Raw genomic sequence first — 17,151 nt, forward strand, 5'->3', positions numbered from 1 at the left:
AAGACACTGATGCTGGGAAAGACTGAGGACGAGAGGAGAAGGGGACGACAGAGGACGAGATGGCTGGATGGCATCACTGACTCAATGGGCATGAGCTTGAGCAAACTCTAGGAGATACTGAAAGACAGGGAAGTCTGGCATGCTGCAGTCCATGGGGTTGCAAAGAGTTGGACAGGACTTAGCGACTGAACAACCCACCTTAGCAAGGCATGCTTTTCAGAGGCTCCACTCCCTGGATGACCATGCCTTCTCTGCTGTGCCCGCCCTGTCCCCCTCTAGCTGGCGATGCCCTCCAGAATCTGTCCCCAAGCCTCATCCATCCCAGCCTAAACATCATCACCTATTGTCCACGGCTACTCCTTCATTTCATTCCAGCATTTCTGTAATACTGCCGGATGTATTTATAGGAATGCTTTCCTGGGAACTCAGCAGACCCAGAGGCCCACACACCCACTCCTCCTCCTGAACCCAGAGTTCTGCAAGGGGCCCCTCTCCCTTGTTGTCACACCCACCCTCTCAGGCGCTCTTGCCCTCTCAGTTCTGTCTCTTTCTCATTTGGTCTTTTTTCTCTGTGCCCACTGCTGATGCCTACTTCAGGCTCCTGCCTGCCCTCGTGGCTCAGTCGCTGCCTGTTAGGGGAGTCCAAGAACCCTCTGACATCACCATTAATTGATTTTCTTTCTTATCTAAAGCAAAAGGAAGTATCGATCTATGACCCCATCTGCTGCCTTAAGGAAGACACTGTGAGGATCTCTATGAACCTTTACAGATAACAGTCTGTGTCTGTTACAGGATACAAGGATGCACACACTATCGACAGAGGTCCCGGGAGAAGTCATTATGAGTCTGGAAGTCATCACTTCCTGAGGCCCAGCATGAAGCAAAGGGCAGGACCAAGAAGGTGACTTCCAAGAATCTCAGCTCTGTAATTTACAGCAAAAAATCAGGGCATTAAAACCTTTCAGCTGTTCTCTGTTACTGTCCTGAAATGTCCATCTCGTATAACAAGAGAAAGCGAACAAAATAAGGTAAGGCCAGGAAGGGACGGATCCCTAATTTTGGCAGCACTAAGATCTCTCACACTCTACTCTCTTCTCTAAACTAACTTACATTATCGTATTTATGCTTCTCAACCAATGCAGTTCTGATTATCCACCACTTAAGAGCCATAAATGATTCCATACCTTTATAGAATTCAGCCGCAAGGCACCAGCTCTTGAGAGCTTGAAGTGGTCAATTCAATTAATTCAATCCCTTCCAATGTTCGTGATAAAAATCTGAGTTCAGTGAGGTTAACTGGCTTTCCCAGCGATTATCCTATTACCATAAATGCTAATTTTACTACATATGCACGCAAGTGTGGCATATTTCTTATCTCAGTTCATAGTTCAAGGCACCCCTTTCTTCATTAAGTATCTTGAATGCGCTAGAACAAGTAAGAATACAGCACCTATAAACCTTCTGAAAGGCAATGTGATTTCTAAAAGTTTTGCTCACGTATCTGATGCAAAACGAATAAACTAGGAGTCACTTGAGCACTAAAGAAAATATTTTCACTTATAAGCAATGCCGAGTAACATGCAGAAGCACCTCGTTCTAATGTGTATGTATGAAGGGAGCAAAATGGGAGAAAAAAGAAAGGAGTGCATGTGTGGGAATCACTGGGAAAATTAACAGCAGGAGTCAGTGAAAATGGTTCTATTTTTTCCTTACAAAGAAGACTTTAAATTACATAATTACAGGGTCCAGGGAAATAAGTATTTAAATCTATCAGAGGCATGTGTCTCACTTCCTCATTTCCAGAGCAAATCAGGAGCTCACTTTGGTTTTTGTTCTCACTGTTCTTTCCCTCCCACCCACATCGGGGTTGAGATATCCGATAAAGTAAAATCCTAGTACAATGGAAATTAGACTCCAGCAAAATGAGAAACTGTGTGAAGCCCTTCAAACACTGCGAAATCAAATGCTCCCATTTTCTCCCACAGACATTACAGACTCAGGAACAAAAGTCAGATCCAACGCTCAGTTTCTATTTTGAGCAGAGGTTTCAAAAGCCATCAACGTAGATTAATGTGCTATGCATTAGTCACTTGCATATAAATACATTTCGTTTCAAGGGAACTCAACACAGGGAGCTCAGCTCAGTGCTCTGTGACAATCTACAGGGGTGGGATTGGGGGAGGGGTGGGGGGGCTCAAGAGGGAGGGGATGTGTGTATACATATTGCTAATCCACGCTGTTGCATGGCAGAAACTAATGCAACATTCTAAAGCAATTATCCTCCAACTAAAAATAAATTTTAAAAAATAAAATAAAAAAATAAAGTGAACCAAACGGAATGTATTCTCTTAAATGATAACATGTTAAGGGTTTCAGGAAAGTGAAAGGAGAGAGATTTTGAACTATGATGTTAGAGAAGACTCTTGAGAGTCCCTTGGACTGCAAGGAGATCCAGCCAGTCAATCCTAAAGGAAATCAGTTCTGAATATTCACTGGAAGGACTGATGCTGAAGCTGAAGTTTCAATACTTTGCCACCTGATGTGAAGAACTGACTCATTAGAAAAGACCCTGATGCTGGGAAAGACTGAAGGCAGGAGGAGAAGAGGATAACAGAGGATGAGATGGTTGGGTGGCATCACGGACTCAATGGACATGAGTCTGAGTAAGCTCTGGGACTTGGTGATGGACAGGGAGGCCTGGTGTACTGCAGTCCATGGGGTTGCAAAGAGTCGGACACAACTGAGCAACTGAACTAAAGGGTTTTAGATAAAAAGATCAAAACCTGACTCTCCCTGCCTTTGTCTTATGGGTTTCCCTGGTGGCTCAGACAGTAAAGAATCTGTCTGCAGTGCAGAAGACCTGGGTTCGATCCCTGGGTTGGGAAGATCCCCTGGAGGAGGGCATGGCAACCCACTCCAGTATTCTTGCCTAGAGAATCCTCAAGAACAGAGGAGCCTGTCTGGTTGCAATCCATGGGGTCGCAAAGAGTCGGACACGACGGAGCACACACTGGACAATTAAACAAACAACCACAAGCTTATAGCCCAAAAGCAAGTGACTCCCATGAAAATCAACTGGTTAACTTCTAGAACTGCCACCGTACTGTTTTATAAATGATATGCATTTACTTTAACACTCAGAAAGGCATTCACCATACAGGACAGAGCTGATGATAGCTGTGAATGGAGTGAATGTCATCTCCCTGACTTAGATGTTATCAATACCAGTATTCCTAGTCCAGGCCAAACACACTTAATCCATCACGGCATCTTTCCATCTGAGCCAAATCCTTCTCAACACAGAACTTTCTGCACATGGCAAATGGATGGCAACAGTCACAGAAATATTATTATGATGATGGTGATGACACAGGGCCCTGTTTGCAATTATTAATTTCATTTAATATTCCTTCAATCCTATGGTGGCTTCTGACTTTATTTATTAGTAGTAATATCATTTTAGCTTCCCTAATGGCTCGGTGGATAAAGAATGTGCCTGCAGTGCAGGAGATACAGGAAACGTGGGTTTGATCCCTGGGTCGGGAGGTACCCCTGCAGGAGGAATGGCAACCCAACAGCTCCCTGCAGGAGGCACTTGCACCCTCTCACCTCCCCACTGGACTTCAACTTCACAGGGGGTCCAGGTCACTGCAGCTCCAGGACTGAGCTCCACACTCCCCTATAACAGATACTGAAAGATTGCGGATTTGGGGAAAAGAAAACTAACAACCTGATCTTCACAAAACAATACAAGGACCCAAAACAGGCAGTTCAGTAAGACATTATTTTCACTATGAATAAAAATATTAACTCCCTCCCACCAGTTTCAGTTATTTTACTTTCAACCATAAACGGTCAGCTTCCTTCAAAACACATTTACACTCTAATCTCATCTCTGGGTAGACGTGAATCACTGCCCAAGTGTTTTGAAAAGGAATGTACAAGGACATGAATAAGGCTCAACCTCAAAGAGGCAATAGCTTCTCTGAAATTTAAGCTCACAGGTCCCTTTCAGTGCCTTTTCCCATGAATAAAGAATGACTCCCTCTTTGCCAGTGGAACATGAGAGAGGTTGATGGCTGCCTCGGCAGGAATTATTAATAATGCTTCTCATCAACTCTGATCTTATTTAGAAGGCATGTCAGATATAGAAAATCAAACATGCCATGTATATAAATGTACTTTGCAGCATTCATAATCATAAACATTGGATTTAACATTGCAAAATGCTTTCACACCAACCCATACCTTCACTGATTAACCTTCCAAAAAGGCTACAGATTTTTCACTTCAGATCATTATTGCAAAAACCCAAATTTTATTCAATAATTAAAAGAACCCTTACTTATTTCAAGTATTAAAATAAGAACTAAAACTTCAGAGTTCAATGAGACTAACCAATCTCTCTAAATGTTGATAACTAATTTTGGAAACTTTTAAATTCTCTCATGAAAACCCTCAGGGACGTCCCTTCCAGTCCAGTGGTTAAGAGTCTCAGTTCCCAATGCAGGGAGCACAGGTTCAGTCCCTGGTTGGGGAACTAAGATCCCACATGCTGTACATGGTACAGCCAAAAGAAAAAAGAAAACCCGCAACAGCTGGGTTTCAGCTCAATTCATTTAACATGGCTAATTATATGCACACAGATATATAAGGTCTTGGACATTTGTGAGACTAGTATGTCAGTTCACATGATGATATAGCTCTGAATATAGTGAAGTTGCTCAGTCATGTCCGGCTCTTTGTGAATCCATGGACTGTAGCCTATCAGGCTCCTCCATCCATGGGATTTTCCAGGCAAGAATACTGGAGTGGGTTGCCATTTCCTTCTCCAGGAGATCTTCCTGACCCAGGGATTAAACCAGGGAAGCTCTGAATATAATTATACTACAAATGACCAGTTAACTTTTTGAGTTGTTATCTATGAGCAGATCACAGTCAGGCTTCCCTGGTGGCTCAGTTGTAAAGAACTCGCTTGCCAATGCAGGAGACGCAAGTTCGATCCCTGGGTCTGGGCAGATGCCCTGGGGGAGGAAATGACAACCCCTGCACTTCAGGAGGTTTTCTGGATGTACCAACGGTTCCTCCCAAAGTATCTCCTAGATCATGCCCATCTCCACCTCCCCAAATACTGTCCAGTTTACAACCCCTCCAAGAAACTCCCAGATCACCTTACTCGGAAATGAACCCTCCATGGGATGAACTGAGAGAGTAGCACTGCCATATAAACACTTCCATGTGTCAAACAGGCAGCTAGTGGGAAGCTGCTGTGCAGCACAGCAAGCGCAGCCGGGTGCTCTGTGATGACCTAGAGGGGTGGGAGGGGGTGGCTGGAAGGGAGCCTCATGAGGGTGGGAACACACGTATGGCTGACTCATGTTGTTGCACAGTTGGAGAATACTCTTAAGAGTCCCTTGGACTGCAAGGAGATCCAATCTGTCCATCCTAAAGGAAATCAGTCCTGAATATTCACTGGAAGCTAAAGCTGACGCTCCAATACTCTGGCCACCTGATGTGAAGAGCTGACTCATTTGAAAAGACCCTGATGCTGGGAAAGGCTGAAGGCGGGAGGAGAAGGGGACAACAGAGGATGAGATGGTTGGATGGCATCAACGACTCAACGGACATGAGTTTGAATAAACTCCAGGAATTGGCAATGAATAGGGAGCCCTGGTATACTGCAGTCCATGGGGTCGCAAAGAGACACAACTGAGCAACTGAGTGACTGAACTGAACTGGACAGCAGAAACCAATACAATATTGTAAAGCAATTATCATCCAATTTTTAAAAAGCATTTTATATAAGAAGACCTAATGGCTGAGACAAATGTTTTCAATGGATTAAACAGGGGGAAAAAAGATTACAAAGGGTACATATGACTCCCAAGTTGTGAAAGGAAAAAAAATGTGTATATGCATGTGAGAATAAACTAGAAAGATACACATCAAAAAAGCAAAAAAGAAATGAACCCTCCACCCCAACTCAGTTTTAAGGCTGCGAGCACAAATATCCCCTGGCCATGATTATTTATCTCCGTTTCAGTTTCTCTGCTCACATCCAGCTCCACCCCTGCTTTCCCAAACATTCTACTGCTTCCCTGAACCAGAAACAGAAGCAGGAGAAAACCCTTCAGATTTCTGCTTTCTCTTTCCAAATTCTTTGTTTCAGGATTTCTGGCCTCAGCTCACCACAGAGAGAAAACATGAGCTATCACAGAAGAGAACAAGACGAGGAGAAATTGAAAAAGGCAGCTGCAAATGTCACCTTCTTCATGATATTTTATATTTCTTGAGCACCAATAGGTTAGGTGCTATTCAGAATCCACAATGAGAGATAAACTCCACATAAATTATCCTATCCTTGGGTGATATGATCTATTTTCATTAATGATTAATTCATGAAACTGTAAGTTTTCCCATCCGTCCCCCCGTCCCACACACACATCCAAAGGTCTTAACTTTTTTTAAATTGGTATTTTTATTTTTAAAATTTATTTTTAATTGGAATATAAGTGCTTTATAATGTCATATTGCTTTCTGTTGGACAACATGAATTAGCTATAAACGTATGTATATCCCTTCCCTCGTGAGCCTCCCTCCCACCCACTCCCATCCCACCCCTCTAGGTCATCACAGAGTGCCAAGCTGAGCTCCCTACGCTATACAACAGCTTCCCACTAGCTATCTATTTAACACATAGTAGTGTGTATATATCAGTGCTATTCTCTTAAAAAACACCTCCTTATCCACTGGGAAAATCAAGTCTACAAACCTAACTGCTGATAAATTTGACAACCCTGTATACTCTGGGCTATTGCTAACACTAAATTCCATAGCTACTGTTTTTCTCGAAGCTTCCACTGCCTAAAGCATAATGAAGAATCTTTTTCCTTTCTCTGATAACTATTTAAAAAATGATGAGCCACATACTGGACCTGCTGAAATACTATGATTTTAAGGTGAAATTTAACTTTTAAGTTAGAAGATTATTTTCTTCCTATTCACTTTCAATCTTTAAAAAAAAAACACAACACACAGTGGGTCACAACCTAGCGGAATTTGAAGTTTTATCTGTGGTTCAAAACTGGCCAACCTCATCATCTTCCCATGATGAACCTATAGAGGAGGGGCGAGGGGGTCTCCTGTAGCACACTGAGGATAAAGGTTGTGTGTTAACCCAGAGAGACCAGGTTACTAGCAGGGGGTTTCAGGGAGCCAGGGTGACCCTACAAGGAGCGCTGCCTCACCTGTAGTGGCCGCCACACATCCGGTCATCACCGGGAACACACACCTGGGAAGGGACGAGGCAGGGAGAGGCGGGCTGGGTCTAAGGGCCCTCTCATGCCAACTGGACTCTAAGATTTGCTTCCCTAATAAATAGAAAAGACTCCACATCATGGCTGTGTCTTTACCATGTATGGCAGCTTTAATAACCAAACAGAGGAAGAACATGGTCCCAGGATGGGACCAGGTCATTCTCAGTTTGCTCAGCTATAAAATGAAGGGGTGGACAGGATGGTAAAATACCCTCAGATTCTAAGGACCAACAGATGATTTCTTTCCCTGTGTTGGCTCCAACTGCCAAAACTTTGTGGAGAAGATGAGAAGACACATACATCAGGGCACCTGCCTTGGGAAGCCTCTGCCCTGCGGGGGCTGAATGAATGGTGCTAAGTCTGAGCCCCAGGTAGAGGGCAGACTCCATGTAAGAGCACAGTCAGGGCTTCCAGGCCACCCCTTTACAGTCATCACTGCTTGCCCATCAGGACACAGAAAAACCACACAGAAGAGTTGGAAGCAAGTCAAGGTAGCCCAGGAGACACCAGGAGATTCATAACAAAACACTCAAGTGTCCCGCATACAGCATTCACAGCCACATGGACAGTGTCAAGACTACTTACAGGCACATGAGTATCTAAAATCATGAACTGCACATTTGCAAACAGTTTCCCATTATAATCATGTTTCAGATTTTGAGGGATCTCCTGCCTGTTGTGCAATCCCTTATTATAGCCATATTCCTAAAACAAACCCTAGGGGAATATAATGCCTAAAGAAAGGTACACAGGAAACAAAATGGAACGAACTCTGATATCATATTAGCTGTTTTCATGAGCTAAACTGGCAACATTTGCTCCTAGGAGTTAATCTAAGGACTTTCAGCTCTCCCAAGAGTTTTGTATTTTACTTCATCCTTGTCATCAAAGCATCAGGAGCAAAAGTTTTCCTGACATTAAATCTAGTAACAAGCAGAAGCATAATATTAATAGCTAATAGTATTAAGACATGGAGAAGGCAATGGCACCCCACTCCAGTACTCTTTGCCTGGAAAATCCCATGGACGGAGGAGCCTGGTAGGCTGCAGTCCATGGGGTTGCGAAGAGTCAGACAGGACTGAGCGACTTCCCTTTCACTTTTCACTTTCATGCATTGGAGAAGGAAATGGCAACCCACTCCAGTGTTCTTGCCTGGAGAATCCCAGGGACGGGGGAGCCTGGTGGGCTGCCATCTATGGGGTCGCACAGAGTCGGACATGACTGAAGCAACTTAGCAGCAGGAGTATTAAGACATAAATAAGTGTGAAGTTTTTCTGTGATTTAGTGAAGGACAATTTTATATACAGTTAGGCAGCAAATAATTAAAAAATCAGTTCTAACATATGTTTTTTTAGAAATAGAAAACAGTTCTGAAGAGAGTAAATATTGCTTTTACAATGAAGTTTGTAAGCTAAGAGTTATTTTCTCTGGCACATGGCTCTTGTCTCCTTGGGTGTTCAGGGAGTCTTTGGCTAGCATCCTTTGATGCACAGGTGAGAAGAAATGCCCTAAGCACATCTGGAATTATTCCATTCTCACCTGTTACCTCTCCTTTTGAAAAAAGCACCTGCTGTGGGGACAGGGCTCAATTTACCTTAAGGTTAATTTTTTTTAAGAAGTCAAAATCTTAACTCCTTCCTTGGAAAGACATATACCATAAGAGATATTTTTTTATCATTTATGCTCCATCTAAGAGAGAAATATGCCCCTGGGAACCTCTATTGAAAATGATGACAGATCATTGCTCCTCTGTTTCAAAACCTTCAGACTGTTAATATGCACACGCGTGCACACACACACACCCCCTAGAAATAAGAGTCACACATTTACAAACAGTTCTCTAGTATATTTGTGTTAAGATTTTGAGATGTGTACACATACTGTGATGCAACCCCTGATCCCAGCGGGATTCCTAAAATGATTCCCAGGTGAAAGCAGGTCCCCTTCAGGGAACCAAGTGAACAACCTCTCAGAAATGCTTACAAACACATTAAGAGGAAGGAAAATATAACCCATTACTTTTAGGAATAACCAGAAAGGCCAAAAGTTAGACCAAGTGTACAAATGCTCCACCCAAGAAAGAACAGGGGAAAAAAAACAAGCTTAGAGAAAGGAAACAGAACAAATAATACAAAATCCATCTCATTCTTAACCTCTCTTCCTCCTCTCTCCCCCCCTCACCATCTCTTATTCCAACTTGATTCAGCTCATATCATCCTTCAAACAGCTCTCCACAGGAAAGCTGCTAAGTAGTATGCAAATCATTACTACTTGACATCTGAGGTGTCACAGCTTCAGATCCAGTCGATGAGGCTAAAAAGCTGCTTGGGCCTTGATGGTTCAGGTGAACAAGGGCATCCTCCGAGTCTTCTTTAGGGACAGGGGCTGCTGGGACCTGCTTGAAGGCTATGACTTCATACTTTCAAATTCAGCTTACACCACCAGTGTCAGGAAGCAGGTCTAGACTGACACCATCTCAGCTCATGGGGACCTTCCTTGGCACAGACTTAGAAGAAGCTCAGCTGGGCTTCCCTGTTTCTAGCATCCTTGAGTTGACTTTTAGAAATTGAGTGCTCCACCAACAGGAAGGCATAATGGATAATCACAGGTGACTAAAATGATTCTTTCCACTATATTTCACATCTAATATGCTTCACGATAGCACAACATGGTAATAACATTTTTGGATTTTTCTGTGGCTTCTTACCTAGAATGCATGAGGCAAAGGGCTCCTGCAATCAGCCTCTAGAAAGCCATAAGTCACTTTCTAGATTTAAGAGTAATTTAGAAGTCCTTTTCAGGCACATTCACTCCCCATATAACTTGGAAAATGGTAGTGCCAAACAGGCTTTTTTTCCCCTACAGTAGATTATTTTTAAAGTCCCAAGCATGGTTGAGTAAGGTAGTCAACCCAAATTCTTACTTTATGCACACAGAAAGTGCAATCCCGTGTACACGTGCTGATTCTCTCTCTACTGGTCAGGCCTGTCTGGAACGGCAGTGTCGCCTGCCCACCCGCCCCACTTACGGTTGGCCAGCCGGCTGGGCTCGGGCTGAGCGCTGTCCGCCGACTGGGTGCTGGACACCGAGGACACGCTGGAGCTCCGGACGAAGCCGAAGGCCGCCAGCTTGGCTGCAGGGAGACGCGAGTAGCCAGGAGGACGAAGTCCAGATTTGGGTAGGTTGGATTTTGCAGCATTTGAACTGGAAGCTTTCTTTAAATCTGCTAAAATGAACCCAAAACAGGAAGAAAAAAAAAAGCCTCAGTTGACAGCAAGATAGAGAATACACAGATTGTGAATACTAACCCAGCTCCAGCATAAACAAACCATAATTTACTCTTTTTAAAAGTTTATTTAGTTATCTATTTTGGGCTATGCTAGGCTTTCCATCCTTGGGTCAGGAAGATCCCCTGGAGAAGGGAATGGCAACCCACTCCAGTATTCTTGCCTGGAGAATCCCATGGACAGAGGAGCCTGGCGGGCTATAGTCCCTGGGATCACAAAAGAGTTGGACACAACTTAGTGACTGAGAATGCATTCAAAACTTTAAAATTAGTTCCCAGTTATATGCAAAGCTGGTTAATGTTGAAATAATAAAACATTATTATAAATCCATGATTTAAGCACCTCTGTGTTTCAGCCAAGCTCCACATCTAGCCACTGCAAGGATCATCCCAATCCTACGAGAAGTCTCTCAACACCAGGTAGGACTGTAAGAACGTTATCAATACACAAGTGCTTTTTAATGACACTTAAAGGGGGAAAGAGCCAAGCAGCCTACGGTTTTGTACAATATTCCTAGTCAAGCCACTTAACTTTCACTGCAGCCATATTTTCTATGTTCAGACCCTTCATCAATGTTCTTATGCTACAATTAACTCTTCATTATCTATTGAAAGCTCAATCAGGTTGCCTACTAATTTAAGAAATGGACTATCCGTTTAAAAAAAAAAAGAAAATTCAAGGTGTAAAAATTTCAGTGAACAGTCTACATATAGAAAGCATTTTGGACATACGCTTAAGCAAATTCCAGGAAAAGGTGAAGAACAGGAAAGCCTGATGTGCTGCAGTCCATAGGGTCACAAAGAGTTGGACACGTAACTGAACAACAAGGTGTGGAAATACAGAGAGAACCAACGGACTCTAGGCTGGCCTATGGAGCCCCTTCCTCTGGCATCAGCTCCCCTGAGAGGGAGGCTGGGGTCACACTTGTGTCCAGAGAAAGTGGGGTCTGTACAGTTGTGGTTTCCTGACTTCTGCTTTTAGGAATAGGACTATGGGATTGGACTGGGGCCCTTCTGAAAGTGACCTTGGGTCACGAATCTTGGCCAGGACCTATGTGCATGTCTTGGAAAGGAGTTGGGACTGATGCTTGGCTCAGGGGAAAGGCTACCTTGTCATATAGGGGCCCACTGGGCAGTCATTCATGAAAAAGCAGCCATTAGGGTGAAAAAGAGGAACAGAGGCCAAGCGGTCTGTACTTAAGAGCAGACGGCTCAGCAGTACCCGTGCCACCGATGTGTCTGTCACACAGAAATCCTGAGGCCCAGGTGCTGGTGGTTGCTTAGTCGATCAGTTGTGTTGACACTTTGTAACCCAGGGACTGTAGCCCGCCAGGCTCCTCTGTCCATAGGATTCTCCAGGCAAGAATACTGGAGTGGGTTGCTGTGCCCTCGCCCAGGGGATCTTCCCGACCCAGGGATTAAACCCAAGTCTCCGGCATCTCCTGCACTGCAGGTGGAATCGTTAGAGCTAAACCACCAGGGAAGCCCAATCCTCAGGGTCATCAAAAAGAACACCCACGGCATCTCTGTGGACACCAAAGAGCTTAACTCAAACCCACCAGGGTCCTGACAGCCCATAAAGCAACCACTGCCATAGAGAGGTCCCACCCCAGAGGATGTTGGTTTGAAGCTTTCTGGAAGAAATGTATTGATACAAGCAGAGCACAAGAACCTCCAGAGAAAACAATGAAGGGAAAAAAGACTGAAGGCAGAGGGGAGGAGGAAAGAGACAGAGAGAGCACTGGCCTAAATCATAAGGGACAAAAAGTGGAAGCAACACAAAGGTGCGTTAACTGAGGAAGGCTAACACACACAGTATTTCTCAGCCATAAAACGGACCGAGGCCCTGAGACAGGCTACAATATGGATGAATCGTGAAACATTAAAGCAGGGGCCCCCCCTAACTCTGGAATCTAATGCTTGATGACCTGAAGTGGAGCTCACATCATAATAATATAATAATAGAAATAAAGTTGCACAATAAATGTAACACACCTGAATTATCCCGAAACCATCCCCCCACTACCCCCCAGTTCATAGAAAAATTGTCTTCCATGAATTCCGTCCCTGCTGCCAAAAAGGCTAGGGACTACTGCATTACAACAAATGGAAGAAGCCAGACAGAAAAGGCCGCACGTTGCATGATTCAATTATATGCAATGTCCAGAGGAGGCAAATCTACAGAGACAGGAAGTAGGTTAATGGTTGCCAGGGGCTGGAGTTTGGGGAAAAGGGGAGGGTTTGATAACAGGCACAGGGTTTCTATGAAAATGTTCTAAAACTGATGGTGGTTGTGGTTGCCCAATGCTGTGAATAGACTAAAAACCACTGAACAGCATCCTTTAAAAGGGTGACTCCTATCTAGCCTTATGAATTATACATCAATGGAGTTGTTATATGAAAACAGAAGTTTTTTAAAGAATAAAGAATTCTTGTGTTCAATAACAGGCTTACACTGAGCTGCAGCAATGACTGTCACAAATTCTATCAGCATCTTCACTTTCAAAGGGCCGTGACAGACGGAGGACTTGGTCTGGCATTGTGAGTCCTCCACAAAAACCCCTTCTAACAGGGAGATGGAAGAGACGCTCTGTGTGGCAGATCAAAGTCTCTTCCAAATGAACATGACCATAAAGGGGAAATTAAGTAACTCCAAAAATTAATTCAAACACTTACAAAAGATCTCTAGAATCAAATATTCAAATCCCATGCAAAGGAGCTTATGTGTGCTTACGTCTTTTATTTTCATCAAGGCTATACATTCTGTCAAGATTTTGCGCCCCCCCCCCCCAAAAAGATACAAACTCCTGTTTGAACAACAAAAGAGATTTTGCTGCTATTAAGTGCTAAAAAGACGTGTCACTCTTTCAAAGTAATCCTGGTTTTCTTTTGAAAGATGAATCCTTTGAAGAACGCAAATCTTCACATTTAGAGGAAAAATGAAAAGTGGTTATTTGTTCTTACCTTTTCCCCTTTTGTATTGATTCTCCTTCAAATATGACTTTGGAATGCTAGAAATATCTCAGTCAACTAGAACGAGATTATGGTGCTTTATGGCTCAATACGATATTGATAACGATCCATCCATTGTTGTCCCATGTTTCTGACATCTCAGGTAGTAAAAAAAACCTTTAAGAATGGAAATGGATATCCATCCAATTCAATATGCATTGACAGACACCACCATGGCCAAGGCACTTTAGAAGGCACCATGGGAAATTCAGAAACAAAGCAGGGGTCCCCAAGAGGGGCTTACAACCTACTGGCATAGAGACATTTGTTGATAAATAACCACGGTCTAGAATAAGGGGTCAAACAGGCCCAAACAGAGGCCAGACCAAGCGCAATGGGAAGCAAAGAGCTGAAGAAAGGCAAAATCATCAAGTAGAATGACCCAGGGTGTTTACCCAAGGCCCATTTTCTCCTGATTTTACATCTGAAGTGGGTATTTTCTGGTATATTTATACACACAGAACAACACATTATAAGAATCAAACTATCCTTTTTAAAAAACTTTTATTATAGTTCTTCCCAGTTGCTTTTAAAAAGAGCTTTTTTCTTTCACAGATACTTTGTAGAGAGGTGGTTCACTTTGTTTGAGTGGTTAAGAAAGAAACCTTCTCTCACTTTACTCTCGAATAAGAATAAACAGCAGCTGCTTTTTCCTCTCGAATAAGAATAAACAGCAGCTGCTTTTTCCTCCACGTTGGGAGATAATAAGCAAAAACTTTTAATGTTAAAGCTGCAACCATCCCACAGGAGAGGAGAAAGACACAATTAAAGAAAGAAAGGAAGTAGCAAGTTTCAGGATTGTACTAAAGATCTGGGTTTGATGGTAACATCAAGTTGTATAATCTCAGGACAGACTCAAACTCTCTGAATCCATTTCCTCATAGAAGACATGAGGACAGGACTTCCCTGGTGGTGTAGTGGGTAAGAATCCACTTGCTAATACAACATAGGGATTGCTCCCTGGTCCAGGAAGATCCCATGTGCCACAAAGCAGCTAAGTCTGTGAGCCACAACTACTGAGCCAGTGCTCTAGAGCCCAGGAGCTGCAACCACTGCAGCCCGTGAGGCTAGAGCCCACGCTCTGCAACAAGAGAAGCCACTGCAATGAGAAGCCCGCACGCAGCAACTAGAGAGTACCCCCTGCTCACCGCAACTGAGAAAAGTCTGCTCACACAGCAAGGAAGAACCAGAGCAACCAAAGATAAACACGTAAATTATAAAGGAGAAAAGAAAAATGAGGATAAAACCATCTACCCATTATAATGACAGAAATGAAACTGCATCTAAAAATGCATATCCTGGGGCTTCCCTGGTGCTCCAATGGTTAAGACAGCCTCACTCCCAGGAAGGCCTTTGAGGAAGCTGTTGGTGAGGGTTGAAAGTGAGGGAATTGATGGAAAGTTAGACTCTGATGCTGGGAGGGATGGGGGCAGGAGGAGAAGGGGACGACAGAGGATAAGATGGCTGGATGGCATCACTGACTAGATGGACATGAATATGAGTGAACTCTGGGAGTTGGTGATAGACAGGGAGGCCTGGCGTGCTGAGATTCACGGGGTCGCAAAGAGTCGGAGAGACTGAACTGAACTGAATTGAACTGAACTGAGTCCTTGTTAAGGGTGGCTGAAAGTTTAGCAACAATGTTACCTGCTGTGGCATGGAATGTAGAAATTGTATCTAAAGAATTCAGGACTCCTGCTAAGGAGATTTCCAGGCCAAGAAATGAAGATGCTACCCGGCTGCTTACTATTCTGGTAAGAAAGAAGAACAGAGAGACAAGCTAAAGATGTGAACATAAAGTAATGGTTAAACGTTAAGAAGTTACAACACACTGAAAATTCAAAGTGTCTCTAAATGATAAACAAGATCAAAATTAAGAAACGGCTTCTGGGCCAAGATCAGACCTAGGTCACTGTCAGAAACACACGTCCAATGATGAAGCAAAGAGATGACAATAAAACCCTTTGGTGAGACTTCAGGAAAATCTAAAGCAATGCCTGAAACTATTTTTAAGTTTAATGCTAACCTCATGACAGGTGTGTCTGTCCACAATCCAGGTCACTGGCGTTGTTTAATACCCAGGCTAGAAAGGGAACTAGTGAAAGTTGTTTTATTTTGGTTTGGTTCATGTTTTTAGAGCTGCAGAGGAATGGATCTAAAGGTAAAAACAGAATGCTGCTAACTGAGCAATAAGCAATCTGCAAAACCAAATAAACCCATATATGCAGTATGTCTTTAATTGAGGTCCAAATCTTGAGTTTTACTTTCTTATAGTACTTATAGTATACACTGAGACCAAGCATTTTTGCATTATTAGAGTCTAACTAAGATCTGAGTATCTACATCCGCATTTCTGTTTCGATCTTGCTGCCTCACCTTAAGTGGCTGGATTTAATCCAGAGATTCACAAACATCCAGTGATGTGTTTTCCACCGTAGAAGAATAAAATCACCACTAGGGAGCGTTGACCGCTCTATACATAATTGGTCAGTGAATAAATTCCTCAAAGGCTTTGGGTAAGAAATGGAAATTGGAAAGCGGAGGGTCGGGTGCAGGCTTGAGAGAGTGCTGCAAACAGAAGGACATTTGAGGAAGAGACAAGTAATATAAATACTACAAATGCCATGCTTTTGATGGACAGATCTGCATACATTTAGAAGCTGTTTAAAAGAGAAGTCAAATACAGGTGACCTTGTACGAGGACACCTTACAGAAATGGCAGAGTTAGTCAATTATTTGTAAATGACTCTAAACCTACCGACGCTTCTAAACTGCTGCGGGTATACGTGTGGATGGAGAAAGCCTTAGATTCTATTTATATCCATGGTTCTCGGGGAAACCATCAGCGTCTCAAAGCTCACTGAAAGGAACAATATTTTTATGAGCAAATGCCCTTGAATCATCTGTTTTCTGATAACTGGCTGTCGCACTGCAAAACAGGAAAAAATTCAGAGCCCTTGCACTCTTGGCTAAGGAAAAGACTCAGGAGATTATGATGATAGAGCATCTCTACGGAATGCGTTTAACAGCACAGTTCTCGGAATTCTGCAAGCCTGAGGAAACAGCCATTTCACACTACTGAACAGCACCCTACGAGGTGCTGGTGACTAGATTCATGTGGAAAAGGAGGCTTGCCAGCTCACGGTGGTGGACAGAATGCAGGCAGTTTGTCCCTTTCTTACCAAAGATGCCTTAAAGTCAGAGTCATTCAATTTGAAGAAGTACAGTTCATAATAAGAGCTAACATTTAGTGACTTCTTTCTCTTAAGCAATTTACATATTTAAACCTAGGACAAGAGAGAGAAAAGAGCTACTTACTGAGGCGGCTATTTCAACAATTTCTGGAACAGAAACAGAGGTCCCCGGCCGGTGGGCAGAGGAGACGTGCAGCCTGCAGCAGACAGGAGAGCCGTCCGTGCTGCAGTAGACAGAGTGCGTGCTGACCTCCAGCCGGACAGCCAGGGCCACAGAGCCTCGGATCCCGGGAAGGAGGGGGGAGAGGCTGAGACAGGGAGGCAGACAGGGGAAGAACCCCTG

The 17,151-nt window shown here is 43.5% G+C and overlaps 1 protein-coding gene across 3 annotated transcripts in view; it reads right to left on the bottom strand.

Annotated features, from left to right (window-relative positions):
• The window catches only part of MTUS2 (microtubule associated scaffold protein 2), a 379,312-nt gene that overhangs the window by 223,621 nt on the left and 138,540 nt on the right, over window positions 1-17,151 (bottom strand). For 2 of the 3 annotated variants that reach the window (XM_040266722.1, XM_040266724.1), the window contains one exon: window positions 10,345-10,542. In XM_040266722.1, coding sequence (XP_040122656.1) covers window positions 10,345-10,542 — 198 coding nt within the window. The remainder of the gene's footprint in view (window positions 1-10,344; window positions 10,543-17,151) is intronic. The other variant, XM_040266725.1, reaches the window with a different exon arrangement.

Source organism: Oryx dammah, unplaced genomic scaffold (genome assembly GCF_014754425.2).
Source record: "Oryx dammah isolate SB20612 unplaced genomic scaffold, SCBI_Odam_1.1 HiC_scaffold_24, whole genome shotgun sequence".
NCBI classification, from domain to species: domain Eukaryota; kingdom Metazoa; phylum Chordata; class Mammalia; order Artiodactyla; family Bovidae; genus Oryx; species Oryx dammah.